This window comes from Carassius carassius, chromosome 36, assembly GCF_963082965.1.
Source record: "Carassius carassius chromosome 36, fCarCar2.1, whole genome shotgun sequence".
Classification (NCBI taxonomy): domain Eukaryota; kingdom Metazoa; phylum Chordata; class Actinopteri; order Cypriniformes; family Cyprinidae; genus Carassius; species Carassius carassius.
The window spans coordinates 9885158-9905540 of record NC_081790.1 but is presented as its reverse complement, the minus strand read 5'-3'; the positions used below and the strand labels follow the sequence as shown (position 1 = coordinate 9905540).

Sequence of the window (20383 nt, the reverse complement as noted above, 5' to 3'; positions counted from 1 at the left end):
GCGAGACCTCAGTCCACATATTTAAAAGTGCAACTGGCGTGTCTCAAACAAAGGGCCTGTCAGGGAGTTTTATGGGTTTGGAGATGAGGAGAAGATGCAGATAGACAGCTGGCACGTCATGCCAAGAGCAGAGCGATGACACAGCGAGGCCCGAACCACACTGATTAGAGTGGGACACCAGATAAGGGGCAATCATTATTTAAATCCACTCAGAGGATTATGCATGTGCCTACAGTGCTTAGAAGATATATGGGAACTAATTGAATGCTTTTATTGAAAGCGTGTCTTGATGTTAGTTTGTTCTTGTGCTTTGACTTCTGCAATGCTGCATTTCAGAACTCTGATGAATTTGAGAGAACAGAGCACTTTAAAAAAAAACACACACACACGTGTATATATATATATATTATTTTTTTTTTTTTGAAGGTAAAAAATATATTATCACAAGTATAGAAATAAACTATAAAAAGTTGTACCACATGACATTTTACAAACTGATCTAGACTTCCCTCATCATAAAAAAGGACAAAATATCTCATATTAATTTACTAAATTAAAATGTTTATTTTTCATATATAAAGACTAATTTAGAAATATGACTTTTCGGAGGAATCATGCCACAGTTCTTTTTATTTATTATAAAACAAATGACCCTCTAACACTAGCATTCTCTATTCCTTTTCTATTCTTTTGACTTATTTTATTTTTACTTTAAAAAGTCCCTCTAACTCTAGCATACCCTATTTTTCTCTTCTACCTTCTTGTTTTTTTTATATTCCAATCCTTGTATGAATAGCATTTTTAGTGTACTTCTGTAAAAAAAATATTAGACAATATGTAGAAAATAAGCATTACAACATAAATCACTACATTAGCACAATAAACAAATGTTTTTTTTTTTTTTTTTACAACACATGGTTCGATACAAAAGTTCCCTCATAAGATTAAGGGAGTGTATCTCTCTTACTATGGATGCAGGAAACGTGCTTCGGGTCACATGCACTAACAAACTAGTGCTACTGAGTGATTGACAGATACCAGGCATGAAGGGTGGGTGGGTTTAACGAAGTGTGGTGACCAGCCAAGAGTAAAACTAACTCAGACACAACAAGGATCAACAGACCGGCCTGCAAGTTGAGGCGACAGAACGAGAAAACAAAAACAACACATTTGAAGTCAGCAAACATGGAAATGAATTGGGAGAGGAGGAACAGAACAAGACTTTGTGAAATCTGAAGGGAGCAGGCAGGGCCGTGATGGTAGCGGGATAGTCTTATCTGACCCCATCCACCCTGTAACGGTCAGAGCATTCATGGCCTGCTGAGGGAGGAGCGACAGCCGGAGGAGAAAGATAGAACTGTGGACACAAGTAATCAGAGACAAACAGACGACAGGACACTCTCCTTCTAACTTTCTCCCATAACAGCTCTATGACAGAATGTCAGACTGTATTTTAACTCAGTCATCCTCCAGTTCCTCAAAGCTCAGTCTCATATTATGAACAGGAAACAGAGCTTCTTATCGGACCAAAGGAGGACTGTGTGGCCTCTGCAAAAGCACAGGACTAGACATAAAGCACCAAAAATAAATCTATGACTATGCTCTCGAAGGAAACTGACATCTTCCTGATGTCATCATCATGACATATTGATGAATACTTTTAAATAAGGAAGAATGCTTTCTTTAACGAAATACAGAAAAGAGTTACAGAAATGGGAACATAATTCAAATAACAACCATATCCTTTTTATATCAACATCAGTTTTCTTGCATTTGCAGAGTCACAGGGTACTTTTAATAACATGTTATGGTGCTTTGGAACTGTCACGTGATCTGAAAAAGTGTTTTTTAACTTAAACTATGCTGAACAGTGCTATGTTAGACTAAAACTAGCATGTAAACATCGACGATACGACTTCACTGAGGTAAATATCACGCGAAATATACAATAAAGAATAAAAAACAAAAAAGAGGAAGAAACTGGAGAAAGGGGAGAGGTAGAAATGTACAAATTGACGGCATTGTTATGGAAACGTACGTGTTTCTTCTCTATATTGTATGCAAAAAGCAGTAAATTACGTCAAATGATTAGAATGAATGAACTATATCCAGATTACCTCTCTGCCTCTCTATTGGTTGATTGTTATTTCTCAAGACAGCGATTTCAGTCAAGTGTTAAGCGTGGTTTTCCACCCCCAAAAAAATCATAAATACATTATAATATATCATACGTTAAAGAAATAAAATAGATTAACAACATGGAGTAATGCCGTGCTGCCCCCATGTGGACACAGAGATACATTACAACTGTGTAACACGGTTTCAAAACACGTTCCTCAATAAACGTGTACGAAAAGTAAACAAACGCTATCATATCCAAAATATTTGAAATATTGAAAATACATGAAATATTTGTCTCACTGTGTTATACAATCAGAAAAAAAACACCATGAAAACAGCAGGTATTCATATACAGGAGGTTTTATTCAACATTTTGTGTATAAACATAGGCCGCAAATGCCTTCCAAACGTTTCAGTCTGCAGAATTAATTATCTATTTGTACAGTCCTATAACCAGAACATTAAGATATTAGCAAGAATAAATAGTGACAAAAACCTTAAGAGGAAAAGGGAAGGGCATCCACAGTCTGTCCCAGTGGCTGTCCAGCATGTCTCCATGTGTTTAAAGGCAAGGTTTCAACATAAATCATCATAACATTATAAACAAAAGAATGACACAGATGGACCCTTGCAGTGCTTTCATGACCAATCAATTCAAAACTGTAATACTTTGTGAATACAAATAAATCTGGAGGTTCTAATTTCATAATGCAAGTTTTCATGAATTTGTTTGTAGACATTTTATTCTCTGTGTGTGTGATACAATCTCATTACGTTTATAAGAAATTTCATCACATTAGTCTTTAAACTATGTGCAGTGCAAAGAAATAACTTCTCAAACATCATGCACTGTATCACTCCCATTGAACCAGTGCATATGTCCAATATTCCTAACCCAGTAACATTCAACAATCTAGAAAAAGCACATTAAATAAGCAATTAACACAACAGGAATGCTTTGAATCACCCAATGCCTTCTGATAGCAATAGATCACAGCTTAATTTATGTCAAGAATTACATTTAAAAAAAAAAATTTGGCCATATCTTTAGAAAGAAACCCACATGTGATGCTGACTTCAGTTCGGACAGGTGCAAGATACAGGAAATGTACGTTTAGTGCTGACAATCAAGAAAGAGGACAGACAAGATGAAAAGTCTCAACTGCACACGTTAACGAGAAAACAAAAGACTTCACATGAGAAATTCCTTTTCAGTTGTTGCACCCCTTTTTGTATGCATGATAAAATCTTCAAAAACCCTTCTACAGTAGCCAGAATTTGGTTTAATGTTACAACTCAAACGCACAACACTTAAACAAGACAAACATAAAAAAACATGCCTGCATGTTAAATAAAGTAACTAAAGCACCTTTAACTGAAATAATAAACTTAAGAGCATTCATTTTTACTGATATAATGAACAGAATTGCTATAAAGACAGAATACCTGTACTGTTCCTGTACTGCATCCATTATTAACCCTTCCTTCATTAAACAATCTGACAGGATTCAAGGATAACAGATTGTGCTATATACAGCATTGTTCTTTTACCTTAATGTCTTATGATGAGACAGAGAGGCACTGCTTTATGGTTCTCAGCGAGACATAAACCACAGTGTGCTGTGAAGCTAGAGAGAGAGCGAATGTGAAAGACAGGGTAGAGTTAAAAACCTCTCCATTTGGTCATCTCTCAACACTAGATATACGGCAGGGGAAACGCTAATGTGCTATCCTCTAACACAAAGACAGGAAAATTAAGAGGATATGTAAGGAATCTACAGTACTTCATAACACGGATAAGTTAGCGATAAACTTAGACGTACTTTGAAAAGACACTGATGTTTATATCTGTCCGCAAATAAATAACAATTCTTCTATATGTATTAGCCTACATAAAAAAATCTAAATAAAGAAAAATATATTGACCCTTCTGGTAATGTACTTCTCTCTCCCAAAATCTCAACTACGAAAGCATAATGAAACATGTAACACGTTTTCAGACACTCTATATTGCTTGATAGAGAGGTATGGGCAAAAAAGAGGGAAATTAAAAAATAGTGAGATTTTTCTAATTGTTATGTATGTTTTCTTAACTTAGAATCACATCAACACTGACAATAACTGAACCAAACACCATCTTCTACACAGAAATCCTCCTAAATTAAGCTCTTGTAATGATTGACACACTAACAGAAGCTACTCATTTGACTTTTAAGAGTCTGCAATAAGAACTACGTTGAACTGCCATGTAATTATCTATTGTAGAAAAGGATCCAAAATCTGGAACGGTTTGGAGCTTTTTGTAGCAGCACAGAAAGAGTATCAGTGACCAGTGGGGACAGGCGAAATGAGGACAAACACAAAAAGCCAGGAGAGACAGAATTCACTGTCATCAGCTGACATGATTGACAAGTAGAGGCCCACGTACAGGATGCAAGAGGACGCATGCTCAGGGTCTGACTCATGAAAATGAAGAGCGAAGGTGCTGAACGGACACTGATGTTCACAGAAAAAGGCAGAGGGTTCAGGAATATTCAAGATGTGCTCCGAGCAAGTCCAGTTCTTTAACGTTTAAAAGGGCTGTGGTGCCCCCTAGTGGCAACAGCTAGAAAATGCGCGAAAGGCGAAATGCTCTTGTGCATTCCAGTGTCCGTTATACCCAGTGGGTGGACATGCTCGCTTGATCCCTCGCCCACCGGTTTGAGACTTACAATAGGAATAAGAACTCCTTTAGACCTCTGTGGAAAACAGGATACTCTGTCTCTTACTGTCTGGCGTCGGGATGGTCTCCAGCTGAAGGAAATACAGCAAAACTTGCACCTACAGATACAAAGGAGGCAGAATTATGCACCTATCAGGAGACGTGTAATGGATAAAACATAAGTGCATTACTGTAAATGTGATTTCTATTGATCCATTACAAACACAGACACATTTAAATGATTTTCAATGGTGTTTGGTATCATGTCCACAGTTCTTAAAGGGTAAATAGTCCGTTAATTGTGGTTTTATCATGTACCTGTGACATGACTTCCAGTGACCAGCTGTCCCCCATCGTTATAGGCTGAGTGGGGTTAGTGGGGATTTTGCTGTCCTTCTCAGCAGGTCGTAGCAGGGTCGGGCCAAACACAGTGGCCAGATTGTGAAGAGACATCTTGTTTACACTCTCCTTCTCTGCAACCCTACAAACAAAAAGAGAACGAACAGAAAGACAGGAAATAAAGATTATCAGTGTATGAATGCATCCAGTTTGCTATGATAAAACTTAAAAGAATTACAATAATTACAATTAATTACATTTTTCTCCCTCCAATAAAAAAAATCTAATAATAATAATAATAAAATATTATTATATTATTTAAAAATATATATTTTTACAATTTGGTGGCAAATTAAAAAATAAAATAAATTAATGAAAATGCCCAGACAGGTTTTTCTTTTTTTAATTGAGAATTTGAGGGGTAATGTTTTTATTTATTTTTTAATTTATATTTCTTAATGCAAGCTATATTTTCTTATAATGTACTGTAGTCTGTTTTTTCTTGAAATAAGGGGTGAAAACAGAAATATGTTGATGGAAAGGTTCACCCAACTAAACCTTTTGATCATGATGTCAGCAGCACGTTTTGTATTATAAATAGAGCAAGTAGTGCGTTCGCACTGAAAACTCGAAAAAGAAAAAGTGCAATTTAAATACCCGGACGATAAGCTAAAAAAATGAAGTGTGGACTGTTGGACCCTTCATGCACTCAACTGTCACAGCTTTAATTACGTCGCGAAGGGCTATCAGACTCTGAATATTAATGACAAAATAACCTTATAATATTCATACACTACATGTTTGAGTACATAGTGCATAAGTAAATAGTATATAAGTGCAAAGTGTATAGTACATCATTTGGGACACAGTTCACTGACCCTTGATTTCTTCATATAAATGTTCCAAAAACAATGGATTTTGACCCAAGAATATATCTTTCTTGTTGTTAAGCTTCTTAGAACAATGTCAAAGTCATCAGCATCTTGTGTACCTCTTGAGATGATCCAACAGGAAGAGGAAGGTGACCAGGTTGGGCTCTGGCAGAGACAGCAGGAGGTTCAGCATACAGCTCTCCTTAGCTACGCTGTCTGAAAGAGCTGATGACATAATCAACATTGTTATACCTTCGCAAACCAAGCCTGCTCAATCCTTTTTTTCCAAGTAAAACAACGGACACACCAATGCCTCCCGCAAAGTTAGGGTAGAGCTCGTCAGTGAACAGGGGCTCAGGGAGCTCCCTGAAGTACAGCTTGAGCGTTCCGGCAATGGCGTTCACATCCATCTCACTCATCATTACTGACACGTCTTTATTATCTGTTACAGAGAGACATGAGAGAGATCAGCAACTAAACTGGCTGACTGCATGTGTGTGTCATAACTCAACACAAGTCTGATGGACACTCACTGGTGTCAAAGGCAGTCTTCAGTGCCTGGATGTCAGTGGCCACTCCTGAGACACGGTAGATGCCCACTTCCTCCATTCCTCTTCTCTCGATTTCTTCTAGACACTGTCTGACGATGTAGGGCACTTTAGAGCGTTCCCGTCTGAGACAAGAAATAATACCAGCATCACGAAACCAGCCTTTTGATTTAATGAACAAGAAATGACTACAATCTTGTAACTTATATTCAGCAAAAAAAAAATTGTCTGTTGTATTTATGTTCGCATATATTAAAATATTAGATGTGTTAAAATAATTAAATCATTAAAATAATAAAAAATTACAATATTTTAAAATGTTATTTATTCCTGTGATGACAAAACTGCTTTTTCATCAGCCACTATTCAGTGACACATGATCCTTCAGAAATCATTCTAATATGCTGATTAGGTGCTCAAGAAACATTTCTTAGATTTATCAGCGTTTATCAACAAAGTTGTGCTGCTTAATATTTTTGTGGAAACCAAGATACATCCTTCAGGCTTTTATTTGATGAATAAAAAGTTCAAAAGAACAGCATTTATTTGAAACAGAAAACCTTTCTAAAATAAATTTCTTTGCTGTAATTTTTTTTTATTAATTTAATGCATCTTTTTTTAATAAAAGTAATAAAAAAATGAGTACATGCAAAATAGATTTGAAAAGTGTGGCTTAAACTTGTTTAACTGTGTCTGTTTCTCAAATAAAGCTATCATGCAGCTTCAGACAAGTTGAGTCTATGTGCTGTGTTCACTGTACATTTTCACTGTATGAAAACGAGGTTAAGCAAAATAATGCCGTCACATATACATTAATCAGCAGTAGGTGCTGCTAATGTAAAGACCTTTGATGCACACGTTTGTGTCTGAGCATCTGTACTGGTGTTGTCATGTTGTCTTTATATCATTAATTGATTCTGCCCTTAAACCCATTAGGAAGCTTATTAATGTCAATCAAATCTGACCAAAAATAAAGGGCAGAATTATATGAAGACTATAATTGTATACACTGAATGTTCTAATTTTCTTTGATACAATGAATGCCTGAAAAAGCATGATAACTTACAATGTCAAAATGCATCTTTTCGTGAAAAAAGACCAAATAATTTTCTCATATAAAATGTGATATCTGACTCACTTTGTCACTGTGGAGATATTTACTCCAAACACACCCATGGGCTTCCGTGGGGGCATTCTCTTTAGGCTGAACTCCCGGATGGTGAACTTCATGGATATCTTCACCTCAATCTTCAGAAAAATTAGTAATTAGTGTACAGAATGGCAGGATTACAGAAGAGGAGCAGATGTGAATATACTTACCCCATTCATAGGGATGACTGTTCTCTGCCAGTCTTTACCCTGGAGCATCTGAGGATCCAACTGGATAAAAAAAGAGAAATAGAACAATAAAATACAATGGCATTTCCAACACAGAACATTTGGATTGGCTACATATCCGTTAAAAACACCACTGATGTTATGTGATGTGTGATGTGAACGTTTTTCATACTGCCACTTCTCCTTATACAGCAGTTTTGCACATCACCAGCCAATTTCTCTGACCCCTCTAAGCAAACGTGGGGCCATCTGGAGTGGGTTAAGTTCAGTGTGTTCCTTTCCCTCATCCTGGCCTAATCTCCATATGGTCTTGTATAAGGCCTGATCCTGCTCTGCTATCTAATCTCATCATCTCAGTCATTACAATTTGTATTTCAACGGGTCATGGTGGGAGACAGAGTAAGAACTGTGGCCACACACAAATGCCAGCTTAGGTCATTAGAGCTCCACTGGCATAAGAATATCCACCCACACACACACACACACACACACACACACAAATGCAATATTTAATTAACCTTTATTATATTACCAAAAAGATCTATTTTGCTCTTATTTCCTTCTTTACCGTCCTTGATAACTTTCTCTTTCCGCACCTTCAGCTCGTAATAGATGATCCCTTGACTTACCTCAGTCTAAGTAAGCTGCCCTGTCCCAACCCAAACACGCATCTGCAGCGTCTAACATCCAATGCACCAATCAGAGCATCTCTTAAAGGTTAATTCTGCTGCCATGCAGTATTGTTATCATTTACAAAAATGTTTATATATATATATATATATATATATATATATATATATATATAAAACACTGAAATAGCTAACACAGTTTAAAAATAATGTAACTAATTTTCCATGATTTAAAAAATAGCTTAATTTTAGTTTCAGACCCTGAATTTAATAAATTATAAACATTAAACATGAAAAAATGGCACTATGTAGTGATATACAATGCCTATAAGAAATGTAACAGCATTTAAATACTATTATTTAACACATTACGAGCCTTAAAAATCTAAAATGAAAAATAAAACTAAATGAGCTAATAAATTAAAAACAACAGTTTAAAATTAAAACTAAATAACAAAATTAACTATAAACAATTTAAAATAATTGAAAATCGAAAATAAATGTAAATAACTAAGAAAAAAAACACTTTCAAATTATGTCTTTAAATCTACTTATTACATTTCCAATGGCACAAATCTATAGAGGAGTCCAGATTTATTTTTAATGTTTATTTGTTGGCAGACCACTGCAAAGTGCTCTTGGGTATAAAGAGAACTAAAAACTAAACAGCAAAGCAATAAATCATAATGTTTAAGAAGAAATTTTTGATTTTACAATGACCACATAACTTAAATACACAAAAGAAAGATGATCCATACAATAACACATTGTATGGCTTAGTGGACTAGAGCAGAGATTCCCAAAGTCACAGCTGGCTGATGGGGGCCTACAGAGGGATCATATAACAGCCCTCTAATCCCTCCCCCTTCCCTCATGAACACCAGCCAACACTTTGAAACCTACAGCATCCAAACCTAGACTTTACAAGCAATCATTTGTAAGGCAAGAGAATTTTGTGCTCTTTGTAAGACCCCACAAACCTCTCTGGGGAGGGGACTGAGAGGTCAACTGATCTGACGTTGTTTTGAGTGTGACATTTTCAGACAGGAGACATGAATTATGGATGATATGATGCCTAAAAAGCCAGGGCAGAGTGAATAACACCCTACCTATTAAAAAGCAGATCAAATGTCTGGAGTATAAAGGCCGGTCCCCATCTGGGGCCATGCTCTCATAAGAGCAGATATACCTTTGACCGGATTCACTGAGGGCCCAGATGGAGAATGACACTTAGCTCACAATAGCTCACATGAGATCCAAGCTAATTTATGCTTACAACCTGTTAACCTGTAGGGATTTGTAAAAATGTCTAGTAAGTGGGTTGTGAATCATTAGTAAGTCTGGTATAAATAGCCTAGTTTAATGTCAAGCCAAGTTTTCGCTAATTGCAGTAAGGGCTGAAATAAAATGTTGAAATGAAATAAAAATGTTGCCTTTATAAGACATGAAAGTTTAGGTTGTAGTAATATAATAACTAAAACTACAATGAATCTAAACAAGAAACATTTTAAAAAGTGACAGAAGCACATTTACAAAATTCATAAAACCTAAACTAAAATGACTACGAACTATAAAAAAGCTATTTCAGAATATTATCAGTAATACTAAAATAACACTTATCAACTAAATTTGTTACAGTGTTTATGCAGTTAAGATCATACCGCGATTTGTCCTTTGCCCATAATTCTGTCCGTGCTTTCTCCATCCTCCTTGTTCATTTTCGCTTTGTTGTAGCTCTTCTCGTAACACAGTAGACGTAATGTCTGGGAGCCCTCCAACTCGATCTCAAACTCCTGAGGCAGACACAATACAAAAGAAACAACATTACCCAGAATACATACAGCAAATACACATAAGAAATATATACTGTACATAGCTACCTTGAGAAAATCTTTTTGGGAAAATAATTTCAAGTAAACAAATAAATAAACAACAGCATTATTAATAATAATAAAACACAATGACTGCCCCAAAAAACTTCAGATTTTGCTTCTCAAAACAGTCTAAGGATACTTTTGAGCAGACTTAGCACCAGCCATCCCTCATTTCCTCATTTTCTCCCCTTTACTTTTGGGGATGGTAATTGCTCTTAATTAAAATGTAATATAATTTGTCCAGAAGGTCTTCATATTCCACATGGCCTCGTTTCTGCTGCTCTTAATTAAGATTTAATGCCTCAAGAGCATTTAAGCAGGAAGGTCTTTTGGCATCGATGGTGTATCGATGTGGGATTACCTCATTCCACTTGGGTTCGGTAGTATATCTGTACACTCTCGTTTTGGCTTTATTCACAAAGATGCTGAAGGAGTCCACCTCTAATGTGCAATACAGATCTAAAGAGAGGAAGCAGTAAGAAGATCTGTAAGATACTGACTCTTTACAGGGTGTTAGGGCAGGCTAAGCAAAGGTGTATATGACCTTTGATGAGCTCAGAGAGGAAGAATTAAAGAGACACATACTTAAGCTCTGTTTAAGTCCAGAGGCAGAATGGACAATTACATTCAAGAATCCATACAGTCCAGTAGTTTCATCCTCTGTAAGAGAAAATGGTTCAAAATGTCTAGAAAATATTGAAATAAAATACAACAGAATCACAGTAATAATAAAAAAGTCATTAAAAACTATTATTAAATAAAAATAATATCAAATTTGAGGAATTCTGCACAAGAAATCCATCCAGGACAATCTGATAAGATTGTAAACAGTTTTGATTATCTGTAAGACCTGTGCAACTTTTTTACCGTCTTTATTGACTGTGAGGGGTAATTGATGGACCGTCTGGAGCTTGAGACATGAATTGGTGAGCATCTGAAGCTCCATGGACGTCAGGCTGAAGGTCTTAAAGCCTGGAAAATAAGCAAGCATTCAGTTGAAAAACAAAAACACTACCACCTGATCTACTGCTGATTTCTGTGACAATGCCACTTACATTTCTTTTGCTGTTCTCGGATCACTTCCTTCCACTCGGCACGCTCGTAGTCCGATGAGATCAGAAACATGTAGCTCTGAAATGCATAACCGACATGGACTGTGAGCATGGGCTGGAATGTTGAAGAGGAGTATGAGGATAAAAATCAGATATGACAGAAAGGCTGTGAATCACTGGCTCTTACCTTTCCATTGCGGTTGTGCACTCTGAGGGGCATGTTAGGAGAGTTCAGCAGCAGTAGCGATTCCTGTTCCGACAGCTTCTTTTTCAGCCTCTCCATAACCTTTGACCCTTTGTTGGCCTTCTGTTGAGGCAAGAAGCAAAAAGTCATGTTTAAATCTATTGAGCTGTTACGTGAACTTCTGAATGCATGTTGCCCCAAAAGAATATGTCCAGGTCAGAATGTTTTGAGCCACAGCTTCTTACAATAAAAAATACACTATAATTTAATATAATTTAATATTTTACTAGTTTATTGTGAAATATTACAACAATTTAAAATAACATTTTTAACTATACATATATGTGTGTGTGTGTGTGTGTGATGGCAAAGCTGAATTTTTAGCATCATTAGGGTAGTCTTCAGTGTCACATGATCCTTCAGAAATCATTATAATATGCTGATTCATGCTTAAGAAACATTTATTATTATTATCAATGTTGAAAAAGCTTAAAAGAACAGCAAGAATTTAAACTTTTAATCTTTTTTTACAAATACAAATATAAAGCCATTAATACAAAGTGAGGTCTGTAAGCCTGAGAACACTTTTTTTTTTACAAAGTTTTTCTAATATCAGAAATTATTACAAAATATATCATATCCATGAAAATCTTTGTGAAAAGTTGCCTAATAGATTTCTGTACCCTCTCTCTCTGGATCTCACTCCTCAGGGATGAGATTTTGATCTTAATGGCATCTAGCTCCTCATCAGGGGCTTGTGGGACAGGCAGGGGCTCAGACTCTTCTGCCGTTTGGAAGTTGAGGTCTGAGAGAGGAATGTACCACTTGGAGTCATACTGCTGGTTTTTCCTGCAGACAGACAATACAAGGAACAAATGGGGTGACGGGGAAAATAATTTAATATCCAGGCAAGAGTACATCCTGAAATCTTATTATAGAGCAGTGATGTTAGTGCAGACTGGGCTCACGGGTCTGAAAAGCCAGGATGTTAGGCTCAAGTTGTGAAAATAATACTAGTGTATCTGACTCAACAACACTTATATGGTAAATTAGAGTTGAAGTGGTCCATTTTTAAAAATAGAGTGAGATGACAAATCAGGCAGAATTAAGGAAAGATAGAAATGAAAAGAGAAGATGGGAGAAAACAAAGAGGTTTTCCTTACCCTCCAATCTGCTTCTTCAGTTTGGCACAGAGCAGGAGGTCAGTGAAGAGAAAAACATGGCGTAGCTTCCGAGCGCCTTCCACAAGCTCCACCATGAAGCTGTCCTTCAACAGCTGACGGTTCTGTCATACACAAAAACAATGTAGGCAAATTTCAATTCAGACATACCTTCTCTCTCTTCATACACACACACACACCTTTAAAAGTAAAAGTTTGGGGTTTGAATTATTACAATAACTGTTTTAATTATTTCTTTGTGATGGCATTTGAAAATATTTCAAAATATAATGTAATGCTACAGTAATACTGTCAAATTTAACTGAACCATTTTTGGTGAGAAGTGCCACTAGGGGGCAGTCCCACTCTATTTCCAAAAACATGGCATTAACTCTCAGGAAAGAGCAGTGAGCTGGTGTTGATGAGTCTTCTTTGTTTATGAAATGAGAAAATTGGGAGAACATTTTGAAAAGGGAACTCCGTCCACAGATCATATGCTAAGTGATAGTCCTGTGAGCCTAAACAGCGGTTAATGTGTGAAAACACACACATATGCACAATAACACAGCCCCTGGCCACACGTCACACATCAGTGCTCCAACAGCAACACGTCACCTCTGCAGTGAAGAAACAAAAGATGATATCACAAGCATCTCATCCAATGAGACGCTCTTACCTGGCTCCACTCACCTCCACATTCAAAGACAACTCATTTTTTTTATGCAACAACATCGCTGCTGTTGACTCGCCCAAAAATGTATCCTTGGACGCTTGAGTGAATTTCCTAGCATTGTGTGTATGTTTGATTTGCTGTCTGCAGCTGGGGACACAGATGAGATGGAAGAGTCACCGCATACTCATTCCAAAACTCCCAGAATGCCAGCCATGTTGTGCGTCATTGCATTTCCAGAACAAAGTGTAATGGCTTGATTTCAGCTTATGGCACCGCCAAAAATGAGATTCTTATTCCACATGTCTCTATTTTCTGTATACAGAAGTGCAGTGGCAGAGAAAAGAGCCTCTTTCCACATCTCTACCAACAGGAAGAGCAATTACATAATTTAGTCAATGCAAACAGTTCAATCAACGGTTCACGGTGCCTATTTCTCCTCAGCTTCCAGATTGGCGTAATTATTGTGTGGGGTCTTGTGTAAGTAGATGGTTACTGTCTTAAAATAGTATAGATGAATGCAGTAGTGAATGCAGAGACTCAAAGAGCTGTTTGTGCTCAAAAGATCGCACTCAGCAATACTGAAAAGGGATCCTGGGAAACACAATGTTCCCAAATGCTCCCACAGATTATATTGGTCCTGTTTCAAATCATGTAGGAAGCACATACCACTCCCAAAGAGGTTATCTAAAACTTGTTTGCTGAACTCTTCATAAGAGAAAAGAAGAAAAAGAAGGGAGGGCAACATGTTTACAGAAAACAATAGTGTCTAGTGAAATAACTGTGAGTAAAGGAACTTTCGCAGATCTCACTTTGCCACAAGCTATTAATCAAAGGGAAGATGAGGCACTCTGTACATATTTGATTCTTGTCTCACTGGTAATTCACTCGGCCCTCCGGGGGTTGGTATAAACAGCAGAGAGCTTTATTCTAGGGATATTCTGTCATCATATGTTTTTATATAATGAGCACTAAACTGAATTGACCAATGCTCATATATTGTGAAAAAATACATTATATTATAGATTGTAAAAAATATAATTACTACAGTGAAAATATGTAATATATAAAAAATATATATTATCACGGTAAAAATAATTATTGAATTTGTTATTTCATTATTATTATTATTATTATTATTATTTTGATGTTTGTGTGTATTATTTTATTTGCACAGAAACTCTAAAGGCTAAAACATACAGTGCACAAAGAACACTGTATATGATCACTGTATTTAGGTGACGTCATGGCCTAATGGTTAGAGAGTCAGACTCGTAACCCAAAGGTTGCGTGTTTGAGTCTTGTACCAGCAGGGATCGTAGGTGGGGGGAGTGAATGTACAGCGCTCTCTCTCTCCACCTTCAATTCCACAACTGAGGTGCCCTTGAGCAAGGCACTGAACCACCAACTGCTCCCTGGGTGCCACAGCAAAAATGGCTGCCCACTGCTCTGTGTGTGTGGTCACTGCTGTGTGTGTGCACTTTGGATGAGACAAATGCAGAACACTAATTCCGAGTATGGGTCACCATACTTGGCCACGTCACTTTCACTTTCACTGTACCTTTAAAAGGCCACTGAGCTGTTAACTTTACGTTCGAAGCTGTTCCCTCCCTTATACTTTCTACCCAACAACAACAATACAATAAAAACATTTACCCAGCAGCATACACTAAAGTGTGTTCTGTGTAAAGTGTGTTCTTTTAAAGAGCACTATAAATCAGAATTTACATGACTGGCATTTCCAGAACAATCTCACTGTAGGTGAAATGCAAACCCTATCTTTCTCTCTCTTTCTTCTTCACCCTGCAAGACACACACACACACACACACACACACACACACACACGTCCAAAAACAAACAAGCTTGGTATCTTAAATTTCTTCTGCAAACACTTATACTGTCTACACTGTTTGCAAATCTATACCAGTATCTTACCAGTCTACAGTGAATATGATGTGCTTTTTTCCTCTGTAAAAGACGAGATGCTCAAATGAGCTGTCTCAGCACATCAGATGACATTTTCTAACAGTTTGCCTCCAGTACAAACATGACAATAGCAATATCTCATAATCACCCACTACAAACAGACTGAAACCACTGAAAATTAAACACACAGCCATTCAGAATAAAAAACAGAGCATTGTGTTTGTGTGGTAAAGACAGACTCCCCTCTGGGTTGCACATTTTTAGCCTTCTTAACATAACAAGCTACTTAAAATTATTACTTTTATTAGTATTACATATCCCTGACAGCATTACATTGTTCATAAAAAATAAAGCAAATTTTTATGTGCTTAAATTTCCTCTTTGTCCTAAAGGTACAGTAAGAAGCAAAATGATCATCACATGAGTCTGTGTGTGGTATATGTTGATGTGAATACATTTGTGATGGTCTTTTGAACAGAGCAGATGGCTTTGACGAACCCAAGGTCATCAGGTTGTGTATGCATTTACATTTGATGTGTATATTCAGGCATTAGCATGTTTGGATTGATCTGTGCATTTATGTATTTTGTGCATAGTGCAGACACTTCATATACATATGTACAGTACAGACCAAAAGTTTGGAGACATTACTATTTTTAATGTTTTTGAAAGATGTTTCTTCTGCTCATCAAGCCTGCATTTATTTGATCAAAAATACAGAAAAAACAGTAATATTGTGAAATATTATTACAACTTAAAATAATAGTTTTCTATTTGAATATACTTAAAAAAAATGATTTATTCCTGTGATGCAAAGCTGAATTTTCAGCATCATTACTCCAGCCTTCAGTGTCACATGTAACATCCAGTCTATCACATGATCATTTAGAAATCATTCTAATATTCTGATTTATTATGAGTGTTGGAAACAGTTCTGCTGTCTAATATATTTGATGAATAAAAGGTTAAAAAGACCTGCATTTATTAAAAAAAAAATAAAATTCTAATAATATATATTTTTTAATAATATATTTTCTTTACTATCACTTTTTATCAATTTAACACATCCTTGCTGAATAAAAGTATTGATTTTATTTTTAAAAAAAGAAAGAAAAAAAATTACTGACCCCAAATTACTGACCAGTAGTGTATATTGTTATTACAAAATATTTATATTTTAAAAACATAGCATCTTTTTTTTTTTTTTTTTTTACTCTTTATTCATCAAAGTATCCTAAAAAAGTATCACATGTTCTGAAAAAATATTAAGCAGCAGAACTGTTTCCAACTTTGATAATGAATCATCATATTAGAACAATTTCTAAAGGATCATTTGATAATAATCCTAAAAATTCAGCTTTGCATCACAGAAATAAATGATAATTTAAAGTATAATACATTTAAAAACAATTATTTTAAATTGTAATAATATATCACAATATTACATTTTTTTCTGTATTTTTGATCAAATAAATGCAGGCTTGATGAGCAGAAGAAACTTCTTTCAAAAACATAAAAAATAGTAATGTTTCCAAACTTTTGGTCTGTACTGTACATTGTGAATGAATGTGTGTGAGTACATGGTCTACAATGTCACATGTGTGCAGTTACATACAAAGCCCATCATGCATCGCTGTGTGAGCATGTATCACAGACGCTGAAAGCTGCTTTCTGAAATCGGCAGGTTCATTTGCATTTTAATTAAGTGGCTTCAACCCAGCTAGTGCAGGCCTCTGGGGCCACCCTGAATCTCTTTTCTCTCTCACTGCATACCTTCAGTTTCCAGCACGGGTAACACTAGAAGCCCATAGCTAATCAACACAACCATGACCCGAACAATCATGCTAATGCTTCTAGCTGCCCACTGATATCAGTTTGGAAGTTACTCTTAAATAATGAGATTGTTGTTCATTGGCATCAACCAAAGAAGTAAGCTTAGGGCACAATACTGTACCTCTCCACTCAAGCTAGATGCACCTCTAGAATAACTAAACGAAACAAATGAATGAAACAATAAGAAGTACAATGATATACCAATAAGCCAGTAATTATTTTTATGTTATAGCAGGAAAATCATAAATGGCTAAAAAACGATACTGCCAACGTTTAATAATCATGTTCTCTTTAAATCCCTCAAGTATGAGCAATAGTATTAGTAATGCAGGCCTGAGCTAAGAAAGAAATCATTAAATCATCAAGAAACTATAAAAACAAAAGGAAAGTAAACTAAGGCTTGTGTTTTCTTAGACGACTTAAAGACAATAATCTCCACAACAACACATTGATTTCCATGAGTTCCTTTCATGCACACACTATCAATATTTGATTAGTTGGTCTGTCCACAAGCGCCTGGGGGAGGAAGGTGGGAGGGGTAGAGAGAGCGATTGTAAACTCCTCCTCACTGTTTACTCAAAGTAGGCGGAGCCTGCTCCACACAAGGTGGCCTTTTATGAATAACCAATAAGTTGCGAGTCAGAGCGAGGTGGCTCATTAATGCAAATTACGCACAAGCGCTGCTCGCCATCAATTACACACAGCAACAATTCATCTGCCACTCTCCAGCGGCCACATTGCTGGAATGAAGGGGGCGGCACAGAAAGTCTCTGTGTTGAAAACCAAATGTATCTTTCCAAGATAATTCTCTATAAGGGTGATCTTCTCTGCAGGGGTCAGTGAGGGTATGCGTTTTCTTACCGCCTTTAATTAATGACATCATCATGACTCAAGAGAATTAGTAAGCAGATACCTAAGAGATTATGAAAAATAAATCCCACAAGATCTAAGCACAAACAACTCATATGCAGCAAAGATTTCTGTAACAAATAGAAGATGTTTTATTTATAGCATAAACCCTCAGTGGAGATGGATAGTATATGCTAGCGTGAAATAGAGAGAAGGCAGAGTCGCCCAAGGATAGGTTGTGCAGTGAGCAGAGGGTGGGCCGGCTCTGAGATGGATGGAAATGACTGGCTGTATGTCCTGATGGGAGTTCATTGGCTGGATGGCTTCAGGGCACCTGCACTATGCACGACCTGGAATTTTGACATTTCTGTGCCCTATAAAAATATGTTTTTGACAAACACTCTCCATCGTAAACAAGATGGAGGACTTTTGAGAGAGAGAGAGGGGTAAGATGGAAGGAAGGAGGGCTTTCTGCACTCACCTCTCCCTTCTTCACTGTCATGGACTGGCGGCGAGGCGTGCTCTCTTCGTTAATGCTGGACAGGAAGTTCTGTGAGATGCGGAGGGCGTCCTGCAGGAGGGGGTAATCTGGGTGACTGGAAGGTGTGTGTTTCAGAAGATCCTGTAGAAAACAAACACAGACATTCAACCAAAAGAAAACTGATTTAAAGGAGACCTATTATTTCCCCTTTTTACAAGACATAAGTCTCAGGTGTCCCATGAATGTGTCTGTGAAGCTTCAGCTCAAGATACCACACAGATCATTTATTATATAATTTTGAAAATGCCTAGTTTGATTGGAAGTAGAAACAGGCTGTTTTCATGCATGTCTCTTTAAATGCAAATGAGCTGCTGCTCCCCGCCCCCTTTTCCAGAAAGGGGAACAGTTGGTTTACCAGAAACTCTGCTAAAAAACATGTTTGGTTATGATGATCATGTCTGTCGTGCTGAAATTATGCGTTTTATAACTGATTATTTTAAAATACTGAAAGGCGGTTTTCTGAGCGCACACATCCGAAGCACGCACACAGAAAACATCTGTCACACAGCATCTGAGTACTAAACTAAGTTCTCTTTCATGTCTTGTTGCACTTAAACAGTAAAATACACACACAAGTTTATGAGAAAACACAAGTTACAAAAACAGTTATGCCTGAAGGTAACAGGAAAGAAATTGCATGTTTATATTAGATCTGTGTGGCAGCAGCATTTTAGAAATTAATAATTATTTTAGTTTAACATAACATATTTGTTCAGTGATAACTACGAAAAAAAAAGATAAGTCATAATGGTCTTATCAAGTACTGTACAACGTTGTATCCGAATGCAGATACGAAAAATGTTGTGATTTTTACAGATACAAATACTGGCTGTTACATGAAAATTTTAATATGTAATGTCATAATTATAAAGTTTTTAAAATTTACATATGTAATTGTTGCATAAGGCTATACATTAATAAGCGTTTATTGATTACAAAAAAAACTATTTAATGTGTTTTCATTTACAATAGCATGAACCATGAGTAGTCGAGTAACTCAAGCATTTTTAATAAAAAAATAGACTAGTAGAAATCAGTAGTCATGCAATCTCTATACTGTACAACATTAATTAGTATTTCATTATTGTAAAGGGTACGTTTAAGGCTATCTAGGTGTAGAGGTAAATAAAACACAATCTAACAGGTAACGTTAGAAAATTCAATTAGAAACATCAAAACTTTTCAGGTCGCAGCAAGTGCACCGTTGGTCATGCACATCCTTTCACGGAACAATACTGAAAGCTAAGCCAAGATGGATAAACAGATGATCATAGCTGCACAAGGATAGCCATTTTTTTATATGAATCTATTAGCAGAGCTACTGCAAGGGATTTTTAGTGCTGGAAATCCATTTATTTTTTGCTGAAACTTCTGCGTCTTCATGGAGAGCGGGTCATGGTTGCCTAGCAACTGCAGACACCGCTGGAGCGCAAGCGCAGGCTACAGAGTGGTTTGGAAAAAAGGAGAGCAGCGCGCCTAGCGTTTTCCACACGTTTTCAGTCGCGACATCATGCAAATCTGGTTTTGTTTTGAAGGAGAAATTTTTTATGAAATTTTTTTGCTGGACTCGGTCGAGACCAACTAGAACACTTGGCAAGTCCAATGGCTAAGTCCGAGACAAGTCTGAGTGCAAACGCAACGAGTCCAAGACGACAGAATGAAAGAAAAATGTCTCGAGTCTGGACTCGAGTCCAAGACCGGAATCGAGTACTACAGCCCTAGTGGCTGGGACTCCAAACAGTGTT

General features: G+C 36.7%; 1 protein-coding gene across 1 annotated transcript in view; it reads right to left on the bottom strand.

Moving 5' to 3' along the window:
* Nucleotides 1–3865: 3865 nt before the first annotated feature.
* Nucleotides 3866–20383, bottom strand: part of bcr (BCR activator of RhoGEF and GTPase) — an 88764-nt gene continuing 72246 nt past the window's right edge. Inside the window, exons 8-23 of the mRNA XM_059526164.1 lie at nt 18579–18719; nt 12822–12943; nt 12342–12507; nt 11662–11781; nt 11478–11553; nt 11290–11394; nt 11008–11082; nt 10784–10881; nt 10210–10341; nt 7902–7961; nt 7720–7829; nt 6567–6706; nt 6341–6475; nt 6153–6258; nt 5141–5303; nt 3866–4941 (exon numbers count right to left, since the gene is read on the bottom strand). Of these exons, the coding sequence (XP_059382147.1) occupies nt 4852–4941; nt 5141–5303; nt 6153–6258; nt 6341–6475; nt 6567–6706; nt 7720–7829; nt 7902–7961; nt 10210–10341; nt 10784–10881; nt 11008–11082; nt 11290–11394; nt 11478–11553; nt 11662–11781; nt 12342–12507; nt 12822–12943; nt 18579–18719 (1839 nt within the window). The 3' untranslated portion in view covers nt 3866–4851. The remainder of the gene's footprint in view (nt 4942–5140; nt 5304–6152; nt 6259–6340; nt 6476–6566; nt 6707–7719; nt 7830–7901; nt 7962–10209; nt 10342–10783; nt 10882–11007; nt 11083–11289; nt 11395–11477; nt 11554–11661; nt 11782–12341; nt 12508–12821; nt 12944–18578; nt 18720–20383) is intronic.